Below are 24,691 nucleotides of genomic sequence, written 5' to 3'. Positions count from 1 at the left end.
GACTTCCCACTTTCTATCAACTGTGAAAGCTTAATGCTTGCTGCTTGAGCCACCCATTCTATAATAATTTATTACAGCAGCCTAAACTGACTGCAAACAGTATTTTGTCCATACTCTTAATTTGAATTCCTGACTTAATTCTCTCCACAGTGCTAACTACCTTCTACTTGTAAAACAGAAATTCAGTCATGTCATTATTTAGTTAAAATAATCCAGTAGATCTTTATGTTTAGAGAATGAACTATGACATTCTTAACAATGGTTGCTACAATTTATTGAGATATTACTATACAACATTTACATTTTACACTTAAGGAAATGGAACAGTTAAATAACCAACCAGTGAATAAGGGGATTTTGTAGGATTAAAATCCCAGTGAACTGAATGAAAAAGTACATGTCCTTAGCCTTAGTGAGGTCTAGTCCTCACCTCTACCTACTCTCCCCAACATATCCTGTATTTCATCTGTACTGAACTATTTGTAGATCTCTAAATCTTCCAAATTCTTTCATGCATGCATTCTCTTTCATGAACTATGGGCCTACATTAGCAAGAAGCTGGAGTCAGAAGCCTGAGTTAGGCATTGAACCCAGGCATTGTGATATGGACACATCTGTCCTAACTGGCATCTTAACTGATAGGCCAATAGGTCTATCCTTCTTCTAGTGCTTCTTCAATATTGCACACCCTCTGTGCTTAGCATGCATGCTACTTCCCGTTGCTCAACTAACCACTTATTTTTCTGTATTCCACAGAATATAATACACTGGAAAGCTTCTTATCCATCTTTTTATTTCTAGAACAAGAATAGTTCCTAGTACTTAACAGGCATTCAATAATTTTTACTGAAATGTTGAATGAGTGAATAATGTTAAAATCAACTAATATTTTTTTTTGACAGGCAGAGAGGCAAAGTGGACAGTGAGAGAGAGAGACAGAGAGAAAGGTCTTCCTTTGCCGTTGGTTCACCCTCCAATGGCCGCCGCGGCCAGTGAGCTGCGGCCAGCACATCGCACTGATCCGAAACCAGGAGCCAGGTGCTTCTCCTGGTCTTCCATGGGGTGCAGGGCCCAAGCATTTGGGCCATCCTTCACTGCACTCCCGGGCCACAGCACAGAGCTGGCCTGGAAGAGGAGCAACCGGGACAGAATCCGGCGCCCCGACCAGGACTAGAACCCGGTGTGCCGGCGCTGCAAGGTGGAGGATTAGCCTAGTGAGCCGCGGTGCCGGCCAAAATCAACTAATATTAAATTAGAAACTACAAATGATAACATGTGTCAAAAGTTACAGTAATATTTTTCAAAATGAAACAAAAGATATCACTATTAAGGCCAATATGTCTGCTCAACATTAGCTTACTTTATGGTCAACTGAATATTAAGACAATTTAATCAAATTCACACTATGGTTAATATATGGTAAAGTAAAATTTGTCTTTAGCTGAGTTTTGCATAATGTTGAAATTATGCTTGACTTAGTGTTAAATATCTTATTACCAAAGCTGTTGATCCTAAATATACTGACAGTCAGAACAAACAACCCATTGTAACTTAACTATTTCTTTTTTTTTTAACTTTTATTTAATGAATATAAATTCCCAAAGTACAGAATATGGATTACAATGGCTTCCCCCCCATAACGTCCCTCCAACCCGCAACCCTCCCCTTATCCACTCCCTCTCCCCATCCATTCACATCAAGATTAATTTTCGATTCTCTTTATATACTGAAGATCGGTTTAGCATACATTAAGTAAAGATTTCAACAGTTTGCTACCACACAGAAACATAAAGTGAAAAATACTGTTTGAGTACTAGTTATAGCATTAAATCCCAATGTACAGCACATTAAGGACAGAGATCCTACATGAGGAGTAAGTGCACAGTGACTCCTGTTGTTGACTTAACAAATTGACACTCTTGTTTATGGCCTCAGTAATCACCCTAGGCTCTTGTCATGAGCTGCCAAGGCTATGGAAGCCCCCTGAGTTCACTGACTCTGATCATATTTAGACAAGGCCATGGTCAAAGTGGAAGTTCTCTCCTCCCTTCAGAGAAAGGTACCTCCTTCCTTGATGACCCATTCTTTCCACTGGGATCTCACTCGTGGAGATCTTTCATTTAGGTTTTTTTTTTTACCCCAGAGTGTCTTGGCTTTCCATGCCTGAAACACTCTCATGGGCATTTCAGCCGGATCCACATGCCTTAAGGGCTGATTCTGAGGCCAGAGTGCTGTTTAGGACATCTGCCATTCTATGGGTCTGCTGTGTATCTCACTTCCCATGTTGGATTGTTCTCTCCCTTTTTTATTCTATCAGCTAGTATTTGCAGACACTATTCTTGTTTATGTGATCCCTTTGGTTCTTAGTCCTATCATTATGATCAATTGTGAACAGAAATTAATCACTGGGACTAGTGAGATGGCATTGTTACATGCCACCTTGATGGGATTGAATTGGAATCCCCTGGTATGTTTCTAAGTCTACCATTTGAGGTAAGTCAGCTTGAGCATGTCCCGAATTGCACATCTCTTCCCTCTCTTATTCCCACTCTTATATTTAACAGCGATCACTTTTCAGTTACGTTTCAGCACTTAAGAAGAATTGTGTATTGATTACAGTATTCAACCAAAAGTATTAAGTAGAACAAACAAACAAAATACTAAGAGGGATAACATATTAAGCTGCTCATCAACAGTCAGGGTGAGGGCTGATCAAGTCACCGTTTCACATAGTGTTCATTTCACTTTAACAGGTTTCCTTTTTGGTGCTCAGTTAGTTGTCACCTATCAAGGAGAACAAGTGATATTTGTCCCTTTGGGATTGGCTTATCTCACTCAACATAATGTTTTCCAAATTCCTAACAGGGATCACTTTTCAGTTAAAATTTAAACACCTAAGAATAATTGTGTGTTAATTACAGAGTTCAAGCAATGGTACTAGAACAAAAAAAAATACTAAAATGGATAAAGTATTACATTGTACATCAACCGTCAGGACAAGAGCTGATCAAGTCACTGTTTCTCATAGTGTCCATTTCACTTCAACAAGTTTCCCCTTTGGTGCTCAGTTAGTTGTCGCCAATCAGGGAGAACTATGATATTTGTCCCTTTGGGACTGGCTTAATTCACTCAGCATGATGTTTTCCAAACTCCTCCATCATGTCTGCTATACTTTTATTGGTTTCCATGGCTTATGATTATAATTTTAAACAGAGCATATAAAAATGTCTATCTCAGAAGTTGAATGATAAGTTATACAAACATCATATTTGAGTTAGTCTTTTAAATATTCAAAGACTTAGAGTGTATTTGGCTTGATTCTGGATCAATGTTGTAAAAGTAACATTCCACTGAGTGTCTGACACTTGAAAAATCTCACTGATGATTCAGTACAAAATATATATCCCATCTTTGACTTTGAAAGAAATTTGTCATAAAATGAAAGAACTATTTTGACTGATAATTTCATTGAATCATTTCAATTTGTTACTCAAAACAAGTCACATCACCAGAAGTATCAAACAAAATACTTCAAACCCAATGGGACAGACAGGGCAACCTTAATGAAACAATTGCACAGAACAGGACAAGTAGTGAAGTGAAATGGGATTCCAATGATGCAACATTTATTAGTTCTATTTAATCTTCTAATTTCACTATTAGGAAGAAGTGATTTACCCTCTCTGTAAAGTAGTTTATAATAAAACCAGGTCTGCCTACATTAATTTCCTAAAGGGGACTCAAATAGATGTGAATGATTATGGTGGTTATTTGGCTATAATGAAATTACTGCATGTAAAAATAGATTCTGTCTCCACTTAATCCTAGAATTTACATAGGATTCCCCAAGAGTAACACAATTTATAATCAAACTTTATAAATGATATGGGCTGGCATTGTGGCACAAAGGGTTTAAGCTAGTACTTGTGATGCTGGCATCCCATATCACAATGCTGGTTTGAGTCTTAACTATACCACTTCTGTTCCAGCTTCCTGCTAATGTGCCTGAAAAGGCAGAAGAAGATAGCCCAAGTACTTGGGTCTCTTGTCACCCATGTGGTAGACCAGGTCCTGACTCCTGGCTTTGGCCTGGCCCAGACCTAGCTGTTGCGGCCATCTGGGGCATGAATTAGTGGATGGGAGATCTCTCTCTTGCTCTCTTGCTCTCTTTCTCTCCTGTGTCACTCTGCCTTTCAAATAAAAAAGTAAATCTTAAAAAATACTGATTAATGCATGTTTTTGAACCTGAGTATGTTAGTCTTTTCCTTTTTGTGCCCTCCTTTATGTCAACTCTTTATGTAATTTCCTTTATGCAATTTCTTTTTCTGTAAATACAATCTTGATTTACCTTCATGATCTGCAGTGTGGCTCTAACAGTGGCACAGGAATTCCTTCCTCTCATCTACAAATTGAGGGGCTTCCACTGTAGGATGTTCAGCAGCATTCACTAGGTGCCACTAGCAAGTCACCCTCTCCCCTGGAGTCAGGGTGGGGAAACATTTTTTCTGCCAAGGGCCATTTGGATATTTATAACATCATTCGTGGGCCATACAAAATTATCAACTTAAAAATTAGCCTCCTTTAGGTTTACTGAATTGTGAGGTCTGCCTGTGGCTGCTTTGGCAGGGCCAGACCAAATGATTCTGTGTGCCTTCTATGGAGAATGGGCTGGTCTTTCCCCACCCCTGATAGACAATGCCAAATGTCTCTTGGGAATGAAGGTGCAAATGGTTCCTGGTTGGGAACCACTGGTTTACAATATTTAAGCATTTAGCAATATTAAATATGATTTACTAAACAGCAACATAATTTGGATGGAGTCAATGAGTTACAAGGCACAATGCATGACTGTAAATCAGGAACTTACCCTTCTAGCTGGCATGTGGGCAGGTAGGCTACTCTTGGTATGGGGTAGGATATACTATTGTCTTCACTTAAATTGTCCCTAACCCTTATTTGCTGAGGAGCACTTTAGAAAGATACAATCTCATGAGCATTGGGAAATGTGGGCTCTGGTCTTGTCTTTGAAACTTGTCTTCATACTTTGCTGCATGTCTTTGAGTGAATTACTGCATGTGGCGCTCAGATATCTCAATTGTAACAACAGATTTGGTAAAGAGAATTTCCAAAGTTCACTTGGAACTGTGATTCTTCATGCTTTTTATCAATTTTCATCCTCATGTTTTATACCTGGAGAAAGGAGGTATATACATACACAGAGGTTGAAAATTTCACTTTAGAAATTTGTATGGATATAATAGAAATGTGTACTTGAATTTTAAAAGTTTTTCAATTGAATTATATTATGTGAATTTAAAATATATATTTATATGCATTCTTTAAATTCTTAACTTGTTAATATTTATGACACATTTTCTCATATATTGATTTCTCAATGTAATATAAACTGTCCTCCCTTTCAAACTGGAGGCAAAAAAAATAATTTTGCTACTCAAGAACTGGGAAGACACATTAACATAGAGAAAATACTGGAGGAAATATCAATGGGATTCTTCAATATTTTACTAATTTTCATTAAATAATATGCAATAAATTAAGCAGTCAACCTAAAAATTCATACTGAGATTGTTTTCTCTGTATATTTTTCAACTGGTATAGCTCTCAGTTTTATGTTTCAAGTTGTAACATTTTGTCAAAATCCTTTTCATATGATTGACACTAGGATATTTCTTCCATCAGTTAAAATTTTATTGTCTTGGCAACCCTCTTCGCATTACTTACTCCAAAAAATTCTGAATGTTTGTGCTCTCATGGAAACTGGGAAACTTTTTTATAACCTTTCAAGAGTAATTTTCCAATAATGTGATAGTTTTGAGGTAGGAGGACAGAATCCTAAATGCTGTCCACTAGGAGATTTTCCAAGGGTGCCACAAAATTCTAGCTCTGTTTAGAGAATAAACATGAATCCTGGGACTCATTTTTTCTTCCTTAATTTCAATTATTTATTTATTTGAGAGGGAGATGAGTGAGCGAGAGAGTGCTCTGATCTGCTGGTTTACTCTCCAAATGTGGGCAATGGCCAAGACTGGGCTGAGGTTAAAGCTGGGAGCTGGAAACTCAATCCAGATCTCCCATGAGGGTGGCAACAACTCAATAACTTGAGCCACCATTGCTGCCTGCCAGGGTCTGCATTAACAGGAAGCGGGAGTTGGAAGCTGGGTATTGAACCTGGGTACTCTGATGTGTGATCAGGGCATCTTAATGGTCATCTCTCTTTTTCTGTGTTTGAATGCAAGAGAGAAATATCCTTCATTTATTAGTCAGTGTTCAGTCTCCAGATGCCCTCAATAGGCAGGCCAAATCTGGGAGCTGGGAACTCAATCTGGGTCTCCCATGTGGGTAGCTGGCGCCCAGATATTTGGGCCATCACTGCTCCCTCCCAGAGTGCACAGCAGCAGGAATCTGAGATTGGAAGTAAAGCTGGGACCAGATTCCAGACACTCCATTACGGGATGTGGGTGTGGGTGTCCCAAGTGACCTTAACCACTGTGCCAAACACTTGCCCTTTAACCAGAGTCTTAACCACTAGGCTAAATGTGTGTTCCTAGGGACTCATTTTTAAATTAGCCTAGTCAGGCAGTCAGGTAACAAGTTTAAAAGAGAAAGGAAAGGAATCCTCCTTTAGGGCCATACAGAAACAGCTGTCAGTGGTGAGGAGGACCTTACTTGAGATCAATGCTAGACTTTACAATGTTAAATTACAGAAGATACGAAGCTTCCTAACCAAGAAACCAAATTTATGCTAAAGGGATACTTTTCACGTGTTGTGTCAGGAGCTATATATAACTTCAGCCTTTTTTTAAAAGTCACTGATTCATGCTTTGGTCTAGGTATAAAACTTAGCAAGAATAGCATAGTTTTATAAATTCTTAAACCAGCTTCCTGGAAAATTTAAAACTAAGATTTATAAAACCAATTTGATAGACTGATGTGAGTCTCAATTTTTCTACAAAACGTAAAGTGTTTTATTTATTTCCATATAACAAGTCTTAGCTAATACAATCATTGTCCATGTGCCCCATTTACCGGTATTATCTGAGCTCTGCTCCCATGAAGATATTATATTCTGAAACACAATATGCATTAGGATTCTAATTATTTAAACCTTCTATTTAAAGAAAGCAAACTTGGAGAATGCACTGAAGAAGTCCTAATGAGAACATAAGACATGTTACCATGGTTTTTCATATTATCAAAGGAGAAAAGACTTTAAGGCACATTTTATGGATAAGGAACTTGGCAGAGCAATCTCTAGGAATTAAATTATGAAGAAAATACAACAATATATTATGAAAGGGAATGACCAAGATTAATGACAGAATGGTCACAAGAGTCTTCTTTCAGGTTATATTTGAGCAGAGATCTGAATATTGAGTTAAAACCAGTCATTTGAAGAGAGGTAAAACCATTTTCTAAGTAAAAGGAAGGCATATTCCAAAGAATACAAGGAAGATTAGTGTAGCTGGCAAGGGGAACATGGGACATGATATTGGAGAGACAAATGGGATAGTTCATGTAGGCCCTTGTAAATCAAGGTAAAGAATTTAACTTTATTCTAAGTTCAAGAGGAGTCATAGGGAGGTTTTAAAGAGGGTAGTGATATGATCTGATTTATGCTTTAACGATAAAGACATCTCTTCTAATTCCATACTCAGTATAGGAATTCTAGTCCAGTTACTCACAGATGATCATTAGGCTTTTAGTGACAGGCGCTTGCAAAATTATCTTGTGTAGCAATTCATTATTATATTAAAGCTCACTACTAGTCTGAACTGAAATAAACCTTAATAGTCTACTCATTTAGTGAATAGGTATTTAGTGTGGGTATTAATTACATGCCAAGGGCTATGGCAGGTTGATGACTAGCTGGGTTGCTGGGACTAGTTGGTATCAAATATATTGCATGCTCACACAGAACTTGCTATCTTTCAAGGAGCTAGGCTCAGAAAATGAAGATATAATTTAATAAGTAAATCATTTTAATTTTTATCACTTTAGAGTCCCTGTCTTTTGGAAGACAACTTTGAATATTTGAAGACAACTTTGAATATTTGAAGACAACTGTCATGTTCCGATATCTCAAACCTTCTCTAATTTGCTTACCAATTAGTCAGGAAATAGTTATTGAATGCAAACTGTAAGATAGGCACTGTTAAGTGTTGGGGACACAGATTAAAACAAACAACAGTGGATCAAATGTCTGTGTCATGGGAAGATACAATAAATAGCAACGACAGCAAACAACAGGCTCAAATACATACGTAACACATTAGGAAGTAAGAAAACAGGTTAAGGAAAGGCAAGGAGGCTCAGAAAGGTCAGGGCATGGCTATTTTACATAGGCCAGTCAAGAAAAATCCTTCTGGTAAGAGGACACTTAAGAACTGAAGAACAGGCAACAAGGCATTGCACTAGGTCCTGAGTACCAGGCATTATCTCCAGGAATGGCAATGGAATAGGGCCAAAACATCAGCAACCCTCACTCCTGCCTGCCACTGAGCAAATCTTTAAGTCTTTAAATCAAAACCTTAAGATGAGCGGGAATTAGAGAGATAAAAAAGGGAGTAGAGAAACAGTAGGTGTGAGGGTCAGGCAGTGAGGAGCCTGCAGAGAAAACAAGGAGAGGGCTGTGATCAAGCTACAGAGTCTGGCAGAAGCAAAACATTCCCCATATTTTAGCTGGTCTTTCCAGAACATGGCTCACAGATCCTTCACGATCCAAGAGCTCTCCTCTGAACATGCTTTAAGCTTGTATGTTCCTCATTGGAGAAGGCCTGACTGGTGCCACTACCTGCTCTATTCTGGATGCCATATTTCTATTGGTACAACCTGAGATTGTAGTCATAATCCACTGTGCTTATAGTCCATCAAAGCCATTCAATTTTTGTTCACATGGCATTCTTGTGACATTGTCATAGGTACTTGAGGTTTCCTAATCCTCATAGATGTTATGTTCCAGCCAGAGTACTTGGAGAAGATCAGCTGGGGAAACATGCCCAGCCAGAAGAGGAGGTGGTGTTGGAAAATGGGCTAATTCCAAGCCTCATTTCCTTTCCCATTCCCATTCCTCCTAGGGGTTATGGCTTTAATATGTGCTTACATTCTTGATTCTACTTGCTTCCTGTTATAGTAAATCTACCGAGAAAAGGTGACAGCCACATTTCTGTAAACTGAACACGATCTATTGTGATGACTTTTGAGCTTCTTAGGCTATCTGGAATCACATAATTTCTCCATTTCAGTTAATTAATATAACTGATATTTACTTATTCTGAGTTCCAAGCACACCCGATGGGGAGAAGAAAAACAATCTTAGCTGCCGCTTTGTAATCTTATTACCTTTTAATCAAGATTGTACTGCTACTTTGAAGTTTATTCTTACAAGCCTTCTATATTTAGTTTTGACCTCCCTCATTTCACCCCTGGCCTGCCCTCTGTTATGGCTGCTGCATGATCCCTGCTGGGGAGGTGTTTCCTCTACTTTGGATCTTAAACTTGGAGCAATTGAAAACCTTGAAACATGGGGAACAGTGAGTGCAGTGTGCCTTCTTCCTGTCTTCTCACCATTGCTATTGGCTGAAGCATAAAACAAGTGACTTTCTTCTGCTCTGCAACCCTTTTCTGCCATTGTGGGCCTCCACCTAAAGCCACTTGGCAGTGCTCTCGCTCGGGTGCCGGTGGAGACGACCCACACCTCTTCTCCTAATGCTTCAAAAAGCATCGACTCCGTTCACACAGCATTCTGGGAAGAGTGACATGGACACCGTCTAACACATTTAGGGCTTATCAGATTTTTACTGCTGCATACCACACAGGTTAATTCTGCCCCCTGAAAACTATAATTGCATTTTTATTTCACAGCTCTCAGAGATACAATGTGAACAACTCTAACATGTCCTTGCTTTCATGGAGCTTAAGGCCTACTGACATGGGCTACTATAATCATAAATTAAATTAAACTTACAGCTTCACCTCTAAAGCCTTTTTCACCTCTGGGTCCCTAAAAGGAAAAAGAAAAGACTTTAGTTCAGTGGTATTGACACTTATTTATTAAATACAGTTAAGGTTGTATGCAGTAACAGGACAACTTATATTTTTGCATTTTCGATCTTAGTAAGACTTTGTTATTCATTTATATAAATTACAGTTTTCTTTTTTCTAAGAAAAACCAAAACAATCTGTTAATTCACCCTGCTGTCTCTCCCTCCACCTTAAAGTGAGACTGTGATTACAAGCCATTTAGTCACTCCATTGAGTCAATCGCTGATCTGAAATCATATACAAAACACTTTAGAAAGGAAATTCTTTCTAAATTAAGGTAACAATCTTCTAATATTTGTTTCCCTCAGTCTTTGAAAGCCCAGTTTTTAGTGTGGCTTCCTATTTTTCTTTCATCTTCTGTTTTCTGTTCTTTTTAGCTTCCTGCAAATTTCTATAGGTTGCACACATTTTATTTCAGTTCATATTTTCTGGCTTTACTTTGGAGTTCCTCTTTGATCCATGGATTATATAGATGTGTGTAATTTAATTTTCAAGTGTTTTCAGACTTTCCAGTTATCTTTCAGTTACTAATTTCTTGCTTTAGTCCATTATGGCCACAGACCATATTTGTATGCTTTCAGTTTTCGTAAGTTCAGTAGAATTTGTTTTGTACCCCAAATATGCTCTATTTTGGTAAATGTTCCCTATGTACTTGAAAATAATGTGTGGTCTGCAATGGATGGGTGGACCTTTTACTTTTTAAACTCCTGTGGATGTTTTTGTATTCATGTTTGTGAAAACATTATTTTTCAGTAGAAAAATGAGATAATACTGTTTATCTTTCCTGTCAGTTGAAATTATACCTTCACAACAGGAATGTTCTTCCATGCCAACCTGCATTCTTCTAAATAACTATAATACCTGTTTAAAAAATTATATTTTTAATTAATTTCTTTTATTAGATTTTTTCTAATTTTTGTCATTCTGAACCGCACCGTAATGTATAACTTTGTACTCTAAAATTGTTAAAAAATTACACAATTATTCTTAAGTGCTGAAACTTAACTGAAAAGTGATCGCTGTTAAATACGAGAGTGGGAATAAGAGAGGGAAGAGATGTGCAATTCGGGACATGCTCAAGCTGACTTACCTCAAATGGTAGACTTAGAAACATACCAGGGGATTCCAATTCAATCCCATCAAGGTGGCATGTAACAATGCCATCTCACTAGTCCCAGTGATTAATTTCTGTTCACAATTGATCATAATGATAGGACTAAGAACCAAAGGGATCACATAAACAAGAATAGTGTCTGCAAATACTAGCTGATAGAATAAAAAAGGGAGAGAACAATCCAACATGGGAAGTGAGATACACAGCAGACCCATAGAATGGCAGATGTCCTAAACAGCACTCTGGCCTCAGAATCAGCCCTTAAGGCATGTGGATCCGGCTGAAATGCCCATGAGAGTGTTTCAGGCATGGAAAGCCAAGACACTCTGGGGTAAAAAAAAAAACCTAAATGAAAGATCTCCACGAGTGAGATCCCAGTGGAAAGAATGGGTCATCAAGGAAGGAGGTACCTTTCTCTGAAGGGAGGAGAGAACTTCCACTTTGACCATGGCCTTGTCTAAATATGATCAGAGTCAGTGAACTCAGGGGGCTTCCATAGCCTTGGCAGCTCATGACAAGAGCCTAGGGTGATTACTGAGGCCATAAACAAGAGTGTCAATTTGTTAAGTCAACAACAGGAGTCACTGTGCACTTACTCCTCATGTAGGATCTCTGTCCTTAATGTGCTGTACATTGGGATTTAATGCTATAACTAGTACTCAAACAGTATTTTTCACTTTATGTTTCTGTGTGGTAGCAAACTGTTGAAATCTTTACTTAATGTATGCTAAACCGATCTTCAGTATATAAAGAGAATTGAAAATTAATCTTGATGTGAATGGAAGGGGAGAGGGAGTGGGAAAGGGGAGGGTTGCGGTTGGGAGGGACGTTATGGGGGGGGAAAGCCATTGTAATCCATAAGCTGTACTTTGGGAATTTATATTCATTAAATAAAAGTTTGAAAGCAAAAAAAAAAAAAAACATATTCAGGCTATTAAAAACAAAAACAAAAAAATTTATCCCCAGAAAGTTTGTTTGGAATTGCATGTATAACTCAAAATATGAGCATATATATTTCTTTTGATTTATGGCATGTTCTTTGTTACTCTTGTAAGCTAAAAATATTATTTACTTGCCACTAATATTAGTTCTGCTTCTTGTCTTATTTCTAGTCCACTTTAAACTACAACATTAACTTTTAAAAACTGATTTAATATCTTAACAAGCAATTAAAAAAGTTCTCATCCACTTCCAACCTAGTATTCCAACCTAGTATGAAACATATCTTCTAATATCAGATATTGACAACTATATTTACATATGTATAGGAGAACCTGGGCAGGTTTTCTAATGTTGGGATAGTATTATTTATGTATTTTTTTATGAATCATGCTTTTCCACTTAACAATCATGAAATAACTGAGAGTTAGTCTACTTAGATATATAGTTGCTTTTAATAATTGCATACTATTTCATGAAATAGACCACAATTTGTTTAGCCATTCCTTTACAGATGAGCATTCAGCATTTTTTGGTTTGTTTGTTTTGCCAATACAAACACTATTGTGAAAGGAAAAAAAATCTTTGAAAATTCCTCTAGCATATTGGGTGCTTTTTGTTTCTATTAGACAAATTACTCAAAGTGGAACAGCTGAGTAAAGAGTGTACATACTTACATTTTAACAAATTTCATTCCATAAAGGCTATAATTTAAGTTTCTACCAGTGATAAATAAAAGTATAATATTTTCTTATGAAAGATAGATACAATAGCTCATTTTAATTTGCATTTCTTTTTTTTTTTTTTTTTTTTGACAGGCCAAGTGGACAGTGAGAGAGAGAGACAGAAAGGTTTTCCTTTGCCGTTGGTTCACCCTCCAATGGCCGCTGTGGCCAGCGCATTGCGCTCATCTGAAGCCAGGAGCTGGGTGCTTATCCCGGTCTCCCATGGGGTGCAGGCCCAAGAACCTGGGCCATCCTCCACTGCAGTCCCGGGCCACAGCAGAGTGCTGGCCTGGAAGAGGGGCAACCGGGACAGAATCTGGTACCCCGACCGGGACTAGAACCCGGTGTGCTGGCGCTGCAAGGCAGAGGATTAGCCTATTGAGCTGTGGCGCTGGCCAATTTGCATTTCTTTGATATAAAGTTAGGTGGGCATCTTTTTGTTCTAGAAACCTTTTATTTAATGAGTACAAATTTCGTAAGTACAACTTTAGGAATATAATGATTCTTCCCACCATACCCGCCCTCCCACACCCACTCCCTCCCTACTTCCTTCTCCCTCTCCCAATCCCAGTCCCATTCTCCATTAAGATTGGTTTTCTTTTTTTCTTTTTTTTTTTTATTTTTGACAGGCAGAGTGGACAGTGAGAGAGAGAGACAGAGAGAAAGGTCTTCCTTTTTGCCGTTGGTTCACCCTCCAATGGCCACTGCGGCCGGCGCGCTGCGGCCGGCGCACCGCGCTGATCCGATGGCAGGAGCCAGGAGCCAGGTGCTTTTCCTGGTCTCCCATGGGGTGCAGGGCCCAAGCACCTGGGCCATCCTCCATTGCACTCCCTGGCCACAGCAGAGAGCTGGCCTGGAAGAGGGGCAACCGGGACAGAATCCGGCGCCCCAACCGGGACTAGAACCCGGTGTGCCGGCGCCGCAAGGCGGAGGATTAGCCTAGTGAGCCACGGCGCCGGCCAAGATTGGTTTTCAATTAAATTTACACACAGAAGACCAACTCTATACTAAGTAAAGATTTCAACGATTTGCACACACAAACACACACAAAATATATTAAAAAAAACTGTTTGAGAACAAGTTTTATAGTTAATTCTCATAGTACAACTCATTGAGGACAGAGATCCTGCATGGGGAGTAAGTGTACAGTGATTCCTGCTGTTAATTTAACAATTAACACTCTTATGTATGATGTCAGTGATCACCCGAGGCTCTTGACATGAGTTGCCAAGGCTATGGAATCCTTTTGAGTCTACAGTCTCCATCAGTATTTAGGCTAGGCCATAAGCAAAGTGTAAGTTCTCTCTTCCCTTCAGAGAAAACTACATTCTTCTTTGTTCTTCTTTGATGGCTCCTTCTTTCCACTGGGGTCTCACTCACAGAGATCTTTCATGTAGGATTTTTTTTTTTTTTTTTAACTTTTATTTAATGAATATACGTTTCCAAAGTACGAATAATGGATTACTATGGCTTCCCCCCCATACCGTCCCTCCCACCCACAACCCTCCCCTTTCCCACTCCCTCTCCCCTTCCATTCACATCAAGATTCATTTTCGATTATCTTAATATACAGAAGATCAGCTTAGTATACATTAAGTAAGGATTTCAACAGTTTGCTCCCACACAGAAACATAAAGTGAAAAATAATAGATGATTTTTTTTAATGATGATGAAATCAGATCAGACCTATTGTCATGTTTAATCCCAGTGAGAGTCAAGTTGGGAGTTGATAGTTTCTTTTCTTTTCTTTTCTTTTCTTTTTTTTTTTTCTTTTTTTTTTTTTTTTTTTTACAGAGGATCAGTTTAGTATGCATTAAGTAAAGATTTCAACAGTTTGCACCCCCATAGAAACACAAAGTGAAATATATTATTTGAGTACTCGTTATAGCATTAAATCTCAATGCACAGCACATTAAGGACAGAGATCCTACATGAGGAGTAAGTGCACAGTGACTCCTGTTGTTGACTTTACCAATTGACACTCCTGTCTATGGCATCAGTAATCTCCCTATGCTCCAGTCATGAGTTTCCAAGGCTATGGAAGCCCCTTGAGTTCTCCGACTCTTATCTTGTTTAGACAAGGTCATAGTCAAAGTGGAGGTTCTCTCCTCCCTTCAGAGAAAGGTACCTCCTTCTTTGAAGACCTGTTCTTTCCACTGAGATCTCACTCACAGAGATCTTTTGCCAGAGTGTCTTGGCTTTCCATGCCTGAAATACTCTCATGGGCTTTTCAGCCAGATCTGAATGCCTTTAGGGCTGATTCTGAGGCCAGAGTGCTATTTAGGACATCTGCCATTCTATGAGTCTGCTGAGTATCTCACTTCCCATGTTGGATCACTCTCCCCTTTATTTATTCTATCGGTTAGTGTTAGCAGGTACTAGACTTGCTTATGTGCTCCCTTTGACTCTTAGTCCTTTCATTATGATCAATTGCGAACTGAAATTGATCACTTGGACTAGTGAGATGGCATTGGTACATGCCACCTTGATGGGATTAAATTGGAGTCCCCTGGTATGTTTCTAACTCTACCATTTGGGGCAAGTCAGCTTGAGCATGTCCCAAATTATATATCTCTTCCCTCTCTTATTCCTACTCTTATGTTTAACAGGGATCACATTTTTTTTTTTTTTTCCACAGTATCTTGGCTTTCCATGCCTGAAATGAGGTGAGCATCTTTTAAAATAATTGTTGACCTCTTGGATTTCTTTTTTTTTTTTTCACTGAGTTTTCTAGCTTTTCAAATCCAGTTTGTAAAGGCTCTTTGTATACTAACACTTGTATACACTTTGTATACTAACACTTGTTAGCACTGAAAATATTTTTTACAATCCATGTTGATTTTTGACTATCTATGAAATCATTTTTCTACAATTTTAAAATATTCAAGAATCTAAACTTTTTTTTTTATCCCTTTATCATTTTCAGTTTTCCTATTTAAAAAAAGACTTACCTGGGGCTGGCACTGTGGTGTAGTGGGTATAGCTGTAACCTGTGACATTGGCGTCCCATATGGGTGGTGGTTCGAGACCTGGCTACTGCTTTTCTGATTCAGCTCCCTGCTAATGTGCCTTGGGAAAGCAGTGGTAGATGGCCCAAGTGTTTGGGCTCCTGTACCCGTGTGGGAGATCCAGAGGAAGTTCCTGATTCCTAGCTTTGGCCTGGCCCAGTTCAGGCCGTTGCAGCCATCTGGGGAGTGAACCAGCAGATGGAAGACCTTTCTCTCTTTCTCTTTCTGTAACTCTGCCTTTGAACTACATAAAATCCTCTCTCTGTAAAAAAATGACTTGAGAAGCAGAAATAGAGAGGAAGAGAAAGCTCTTTCACCAGCTGATTCATTACCCAAATACCCACAACTGCCAGAACTGAGCTTGCGTAAAGCCAGGAGCCAGGAACTCAATTCAGGTCCCCTATGTGGGCGGCAGGAACCCAGTTACTCACATCGTTAGTGCTGCATCCTAGGGTCTGCACTAGCAGGAAGCTGGAGTCAGGACCTGAAGCCAGATATGGAACCCAAGTACTCCAATATGAGATTCAAGTGTCTTAACTGACATCTTCACCAGCATGATAAATGACCATATCAGGTTTCCCACTTTATATAATAGGTTCCCTCAACACTGAAGCCTGTATACTCTGATTTTCTAGTTTTCTAGGATTTTTATTGTTTAGACTTTAAAAAGTCATTTCATATTTTTTCTTTTTCTTTTTTATTAATATAAAGAGAACAGATGGCATGCATTCCATAGGAACAGTTCTGAGAAGACAAGCACACTCCTCCCCTCAACCCTCTTTTTTTTTTTTTTTTTTTTTTTTTTGTGAAATGAGCTTCCAGTTTATTTGTAGCAAAGTAACTACATATCACTTTCCTGTCACTGGTGATTGTGGTCAATGGGACATGTGGAAAAATGCAATGAGAGTATTCAGGAAAATTTTTAATTTTTCCCATGATAGTGTTACAGAAAATCCCTCCCCTCCTTGGATAATTTGTCTGGATGTGACTCCTGAGAAACTGTGGTCATCTTTCTGTAAGTATAATTATGAAGCCAATATTTAGGATAGCACAGTAGAAAGATATGGCAAGAATTTGGTCTTGGACATCATGACAGAGTCACTAAATAATCAAATCTGAAGATTTCCTTAACCAGTGGACTTCCTGTAATATGATATATAAATTTCCTAATTGTTACAACCAGTATGATTCAGGATTTCTGTTACAGCCCAACTCATCCTAACAGACATATCATTTTTATTATAATTAAATATTTAATCTAATTCTGGGCCCTATTATGTTATATGAATCTATTTACTTATCTCTTTGTGCTACAATATAATTTTGTTTACAATGACTTTGCAGTATCTTCCTATTTGGAAAAGCAAGTTCCTCATGCCCCCCCAACTATTTTTTCACAATGTTTTTGTTATTCTCAAATGCTTATTTTTTCACAAGGAATTTTTCCTCTTTGAATGGAAAATGGGAAAAATCTGATGTGCAGGCTAAATATTGTAAGAGACTTTAAGAACTGCCTATAAATAAAACCAGTAAAATATTTTAATTGAGACATTTCTGCATCACATTTTCCTTGACAATTAATAGTTCACATTTTTGACAAGGAGAATAATCATTCTGTAATCAGAACAGTATGTGTTCCTTAGCTGGCTGAAGAACCACCCACTGAAACATGAGCATTCTCTCACAATTTTTGATAGTTCTGAGTGGCAAATGCTGAAAATCTACAGAAATGTTGAGTTGTACATTTTTTAAAATTAGAAATCCAAGAACTTTAGTGGTGAATTTCCTCTAAATTTATCAAAGAGAACAGCTGTACTTAGAACCTGAGGAATACCGTTTTTATACTTTTAAACTCTGTGTGGCTATCAATAACACTTTCAAATGACTCAACATTACTGATTCTCTGCAAGGAATAAATTTTTCATCTCTGAGATTCAATTTTATTTTAGATTGTGCTCTTTCTCCTCTTCATACAACTAACAGCATTGTAAAACTTTTTCGTGACCACCACCCTAATTTTGTCATTGGTAAATATCTCAATCACTGGCAAATATCTTCTCAGTTTCTCCTCTAGACATAGATTGAAAGGGGTAAAAACATCATTGGTCTTGAATTAAGAAGCATCAGCCATGAAATTCACTAGCTCCATCACCTTGAATGACTAGGTGAGCTTCTATGAACCTCATCTGCTTCTTCATCTATGAAATGGAAATAATAGTATCCACTGTAAAAGCTGTTAGAATTTGAGAAAAGTTACTATTTTAATCTACTTTATTCTTCACTGCAACCTGTACTCCATCTGCAACTTGTTTTCACAAAGATGATCACTGACAACTCCTTTCTTGCCCTGATTTCCCTGTTATTCCCAACAACTATTTTTTGCTTTCCGTTATAGAGAGTGCTTCCAAAGACTCAAATCTTGGCTGTCTGCACTTCTTTTGCAATCTATGTCCTCTCCTTTAGAAAACAGGCACATTTTTATGGCTTTAGTGATCCACTCTATGCTGAAGGCATCCTTCCCTCCCTGTTTCAGTTCTATTCTCTCTTCTCAGTTCCAGTTTTAAGTGCCTAACTCACTATTTATCCCCTCTTCACTGCAAATATGATCACTGACATCTCCGAAATCACCTTCCAGGAGAAACTGCACATTTATTTACAATCTTTGCGTCTTGAACACACAGGCTTAGCCTTTATAGATTATTATAGAAATAAAATTAAAGAAAAAAATAAGAGTAGGAAAAAATATTGTGACAAACTTACAGTTCTGCCTGTTGGACCTATTATGCCTTCTCTGCCAAGAGGGCCAGTGTTTCCCTGTTGGGGTAACAGAAAAACTGTTAGTTTCATGAGCAGTAGAATTCAGAAAAATCCCAGCAATTTTCTCTGCAATGGTAAAATAGCCATATTTGCACAATCACAGCTTTTGTTCTAAAATCATATAGTATTAGCACAAATCATAGTAATCTTCATTAATAGTATGACACAACTCTGCATATTATTATAGTTTTCTTTCAGGAGAGCAACAATTGTATAATTACTAACAAATCGATAAACAAGGATGATAATTTTTATGTGGTGATAACTTCAATAATGGATTTTGTATATATGCCATTACATAACAAAAGAGACTATATAAAAACACAATGATGAACAAATTTTTGAATAGATTTCTAAATAGATGCTGAGAAGTAGATTTTGAGTGACATGAAACATGTAATAGAGGGTACGAAAAGAACCAGAAGGTATTACATATGATCAACTTTATAAACATCAGTTTCTTCATCTATAAAAATAGGAATAGGCTGGTGCTGTGGTGCAGTGGGTAAAGCCCTGGCCTGAAGCACCGGCATCCCATATGGACACCGGTTTGAATCCTGGCTGCTCTTCTTCCGATCTAGCTCTCTGCTATGGCCTGGAAAAGCAGTGGAAGATGGCCCAAGTCCTTGGGCCCTGCACCTACATAGGAGACCTAGAAGAAGGTCCTGGCTCCTGGCTTCGGATCGGCATAGCTCCAGCCGTTGTGGCTATCTGGGGAGTGACCCAGTGGATGGAAGACCTTTCTCTCTGTCTCTACCTCTCTCTGTAACTCTGTCTTCCAAATAAATGAAATAAATCTTTAAAAAAATAGGAATAAGAATGCCTACTTTCCAGGCTTACTGTGAGAATTAAGTATGAGGAGTCCTTTTTAAACTATGAATTGGATTATACAGATAACCTTGAGTAAGCTGGCTATCTAGTTTATTTCTCCCAAACTAGGCATACAGCTTACCTTTTCTCAAAGAATGCAAAATTCTCAATTTAATGTTTCCAAAAATTGTACCCCAACTCCCACCAGTTACAAATTAGTTTTTACAGCTCATCCTTGATTTAGAATACATAAATGTGTGTGTGTGTGTGTGTGTGTGTATATATATATATATATATATATATATATATATATGGCAGGCTCTCTCTTTTCCAACTCCTGCAGAGGTACAGAAAATACTATCAACTAAGGTAACTGTAATGCCATGTGGTTTATCAACTGACAGCTTTAATATTAAGTTGTCCTAGAATAACAGAAATTGCCTGATACTTTAGAAGTAAATCTAAAGGGATCATTTTTAAATACAAATAGTGATCTTAAGTAATAATTTATAAGTATGGTACCCAAATTTCAAAGATTTACAATCAAATCAAGAGACTTTCTAAAAAATTATTTATTTATTTGAAAGGGAAAGAGAGAGAGTGAGAGAGAGAGCGAGAGAGAGCGAGAGAGAGAGAAAGTGAGCGAGAGAGCGAGAGAGTGAGAGAGCACGCATGCCCTGGTTCAGCTTTCAAATGTCTACAACAGCAGGGATTGGGCTGGGCCAAAGCCAGGAGCCTGTTAACTTAATCTAGGTAACCCATTCAGTGACAGGAATTCTAGTCTTGAACTATCACTGCTACCTCTCAGAGTCTTCATTACTAGGCAGGTGGAGTCAGGAGCCAGGCCTTAGGAAGAAGGCTACTTAATATCCATTCTATATTGTAATAGTGCAGTTAGGAAGCAATCTTATGACATATAATTTGGTCAATCATATGTGGATTCAAATAGTAGGTTCTATATATATACTAGTCATATATTGTTCCTCAGTAAATTATTTTTCAGAGGCTTAATTTCCCTACCTGTAAAATGAGTACACTAGCATCTATCATAGGATTTTCATAATCTGAACACCAGTACCTGGTACATAACAGCAACCTATCAAAACATTTCACTTGTTTCCTATAATGACTGAATAAACCACTATCTGTGCTTATAAATGAATATTTCTGAGTTAGTTACCAGAACTTTACTAGTAATGAATGATTTCTGACTCAGATTTTGGCTCAGAGAGACACTTAGCTTAGTGAGACTCTGCTTAGAACAGGTGCTAGGCAGGCAGCCAACTTCTCTTTAACAATATCAAAAAAGGACACAATTAATTTAGAACCCAATAAAACTAGAGTGAATGGATTTCATTAGTGGGGAAACAATATGAATAAGAACTTAAAAGTAATATTTGCTACAGAGAAGTCTATCCATGTATATCTACCATGGATAATCAAGAATTTAACTTACATGAGAGCACCAATTTGCCATTGATTCTTTGGAAAATCATGAGAGCAACCAACATTTATACCCAGAGAAATATTCAGAAGGTCTTAAATAAGTCTTATTACAACACTGCTCTTTGTATTATTGAGAAATCATTGTAAGATATAGAAAAGAGGTATAGAATTGCAGAAATTTGACTTTTTATTTAATATTTTGTACAAGACAGTAGGTTTCCTTGTAGATGTCTTCAAGGCTCCTTTCTTCCTCTTGCTTCCCTTCTCTCCATTCTCTCCACACTGACCTCAGCAGCTGCTATTAGTCACAGAGGTGCTACTGCTACAGTCCAACCATTGTTTGAAGTTTTTCAACTTTTTTTCTTTTTCAGATTTATAGACCATTTCATCAACTAGAAGCCAGTGATGAACAAAAACTAAAACAAAATAGGGAAGCAGCAAACAAAAACTATAACCAGTAACTGCTGGTGGCATATTTGTCCTATTTATATTATTGGCAGTTTGCAATTACAGGCACTAAAATGTTCACTGGAGTTCTTCAGACTCTGATGTTTGGAACTCTTTGAGAAATTCCTCAACACTCTCTTGGGATGCCTGCCCCTGAGCCGGGAAAACACAACTATTTGTCAAGGTGTGGTCTGAAGAGCTCTGGTCACAGGCAAGCGTCCTCCAGGTGGTGCATGGGGGTGGTCTCTGGTCTGTGCTTGTATTAACACTATGACATTAAATGGCTTCCTGTACCTTTTCCTGGTGTGAGTTAATAAATATGTTATCCAGTCTTCACAGCAATTCTGATGATTCTTTTTTTAAAAAAAAATAACAACTGGGAAGTACGGGTGGTCTGTGGAGTATTTTGCTCAAACTCATCTCTGAAATGCAAAGGGTTAAACTCTACATGTGCTCTTAGGAGTTTCTATATTAAAAGAGACTTTATTAAGCTATTAATTTGGAGGCTACTAATTTTAGTGATTTAAGAGTGCTAACAACAAGCAAGGAAGCAAAATTTCTGGGCAGGCAGAATGACTTTGCACTTACTCTCAGTCCCGTGGGGCCTTTAGGACCTGATATTCCAGCACTGCCAGCATCCCCCTCTGGACCCTAGACGTACAATAAAAAAAAGTCAGGGTATTCAGCTGTAAAGCTAAATTCACCTTACAAATGAAATGATCTCATACCAATACTACCAACAATTGGTTCTTTAAAACGTGGAATATGATAGTTAATGACGTGGTGCTGTAATGTTTAGGGTGAAGTACACTACGGACTGTAATTTATTGAGAAACACACCAGAAATGGGTGCAGAGAGAAAAAAAGAGAGGCATTGGTACATGATAATGAAAGAGTAAAAGGTTAATTGTAGAATTTAGGCAATTTGATGTTAGTGTCCAGTGTTAAAGTCTCAATCTTTTCATGTTTAAAAATGTTCATAATTTAGGGCCGGCGCTATGGCGCAGCGGGTTAATGCCCTGGCTTGAAGTGCCGGCATCCCATATGGGCACCGGTTCTAGTCCTGGCTGCTCCACTTCCGATCCAGCTCTCTGCTATGGCCTGGGAAAGCAGTAGAAGATGGTCCATGTCCTTGGGGCCCTGCACCCACATGGGAGACCCAGAGGAAGTTCCTGGCTCCTGGCTTCGGATTGGCACAGCATCAGCCATTGCGGCCAATTGGGGAGTGAACCAGCAGATGGAAGACCTCTTTCTCTCTACCTCTCCTCTCTCTCTGTGTAAATCTGACTTTCAAATAAATAAATTAACCTTTAAAAAAAAGAAGTTGACAATAAATTCCAGCAATTAATTTTTAAAAAATGTTCATATAAACTACTTGGGAGAAAGAATTAGAGGGAACAAAAGAAAATCATGCAATGAAAGTGCTAGGAAAACATACAGTTACATAAACTTTAAAATTAGCATATTCAAAACTCAAGTATATGAAGGTACTTTATGGATGCTCATGGAAAATATAGGTACGTTTTTTTCCCCCTGTAACACACATTTTGAAAGAGTTTTTTGAAGAACCTTTGCATGCATGGATTCAAAAATTTTTTTTGCACCAAAACAAACTTACATTTTAAAAAAAGACTGACTTATTTATCTGAGAAGCAGCATGACAGAGGGTGGGGAGAGAAAGTGAGAGAGAGAGAAAGATCCTTCATCCAGGGATTTACTCCCTAAATACCAGCAACAGCTGTGCTTGGCCAGGCCTAAATCGGAGCCAGAAACTGCACCTAGGTTTTCCTTGTGGGTGGCAGGAATCCAAGTACCTGGGCCATCACTTGCTGCCTTCCCAGACACATTAGCAGGAAGTTGGACTGGAAGCAGAGAAGCCGGGATGCAAACTGCTGCTCTTACATGGGATATGGGTGTTCTAAGCAGTGGCCTAACCCATGGTGCCACAATGCTCCACCTCAACAAATTTATCTTTTAATTCCATTTTCCATGAACCTTTTGAAGGACTATAACACAATTTTATACCAACAGAGAATTTATAGGTTAAAAAACAGCTCAAGTCAGAGACTATTGATATTTCAACATCTCTTTTTTCTAGATAGTTAAGAAAATTAGCAGAAAAATACGTGAATATACTTTGGGGCCTGGGAATCCTTGGAAACCTGTCAAGCCTTGATCACCATGTTCTCCCTGCAATGTGAACAGACATGCTAAATATTACTGTACAACAGTGGCCTGATATACAGTGTAAGTGCTTGGTGAATTTCTGAGTTGACACATACAGGCTGCCCCTTCAGGCCAGGATCTCCACACGGTCCTTGATCACCCTGTGCTCCTCGGTGACCTCTTTTACCTTGAATTCCAGGTTGGCCAGGTAGCCCTTGTTCACCCTGTGGACAGAACAAAGAAAGGTGATCTTGACTTCAGAACCTACAAACATATTGGTTTTTAAATGAGACCCAAATACAAGTCCACAGTAGGTATAGTACAAGGCATTGAAGAAATAAAATTTTGCATGATCATTTTCTCATTATGTTTGAAAATAATAACCAAGAAATATAGCAATGGGGAAAGAAGATTCCAGAGACCAAGGTGATAAGTGTGAAAAGAAAGAAGAGGTAAGAGGGACCTATAAAACTAGGAAGAACACTGAACCGTAAGGCTACAGAGAGGATGGTGAGGGTGTGGGGTGTGGTTATATGTGATGCAACTTGCATTGTACTTGAATTTGTATTACTTTGATTTATTGTCCTCTCTCATCCAGGAATGCTGCAGCTGCTACCATTGTGCAGAATCCTGGTGTGGGCCTGTTTTTTTGGCATGACTATCCTCTCAATTCCACCTTTAAGAAATTCCCATCATGTGCTTCTCTAGGTTCCTTTGATATAAATTGTCTATATGTCATAAAAGTTTACTTTATTGATGTACTTATTACTTTATTATATCTTTTAAAAAGCCAAGTCATTTTTCATTTATTTTTATATTTTGTTTTTGGAATGAGTTGGAATATCTTTCATTCCATTTCTAAAAATAAACTTTAAAATAAGTGAATTTTAGAGATAGGTTAATGAAGAATAATGTTTGGTAGACTTTGGCCAAAAATTCTTTAATGTTTTGAGATAAGAAGTACACTTTTTACTGCAGATTCACATATAAGAGATAGTAATCTTTCCAATTTCTTTTCCTAGTTTCAGCATTTGCTCAGTTGACTTTAGTTTTAATGAAAAGGACAATGCATTTCCTGTTCCTCAAAAAGCTAAACCTTGGTAACAAATTGATAAATCTGATGACAAAACAAATTATTACTATTACTATTAGTAATA

General features: G+C 38.1%; 1 protein-coding gene across 1 annotated transcript in view; it reads right to left on the bottom strand.

Annotated features, from left to right (window-relative positions):
• COL24A1 (collagen type XXIV alpha 1 chain) overlaps positions 1-24,691 on the bottom strand; it is a gene marked incomplete at its 5' end in the record, with an annotated part of 418,086 nt that overhangs the window by 25,407 nt on the left and 367,988 nt on the right. The window contains 5 exons of the mRNA XM_089299394.1: positions 9,986-10,021; positions 18,609-18,662; positions 21,957-22,019; positions 23,505-23,558; positions 23,651-23,758. Coding sequence (XP_089155520.1) covers positions 9,986-10,021; positions 18,609-18,662; positions 21,957-22,019; positions 23,505-23,558; positions 23,651-23,758 — 315 coding nt within the window. The remainder of the gene's footprint in view (positions 1-9,985; positions 10,022-18,608; positions 18,663-21,956; positions 22,020-23,504; positions 23,559-23,650; positions 23,759-24,691) is intronic.

This window comes from Oryctolagus cuniculus, chromosome 7 (assembly GCF_051225735.1).
Source record: "Oryctolagus cuniculus isolate XC-2025 breed Fujian yellow rabbit chromosome 7, ASM5122573v1, whole genome shotgun sequence".
NCBI classification, from domain to species: Eukaryota; Metazoa; Chordata; class Mammalia; order Lagomorpha; family Leporidae; genus Oryctolagus; species Oryctolagus cuniculus.
This window is presented reverse-complemented; position numbering and strand designations above follow the sequence as displayed.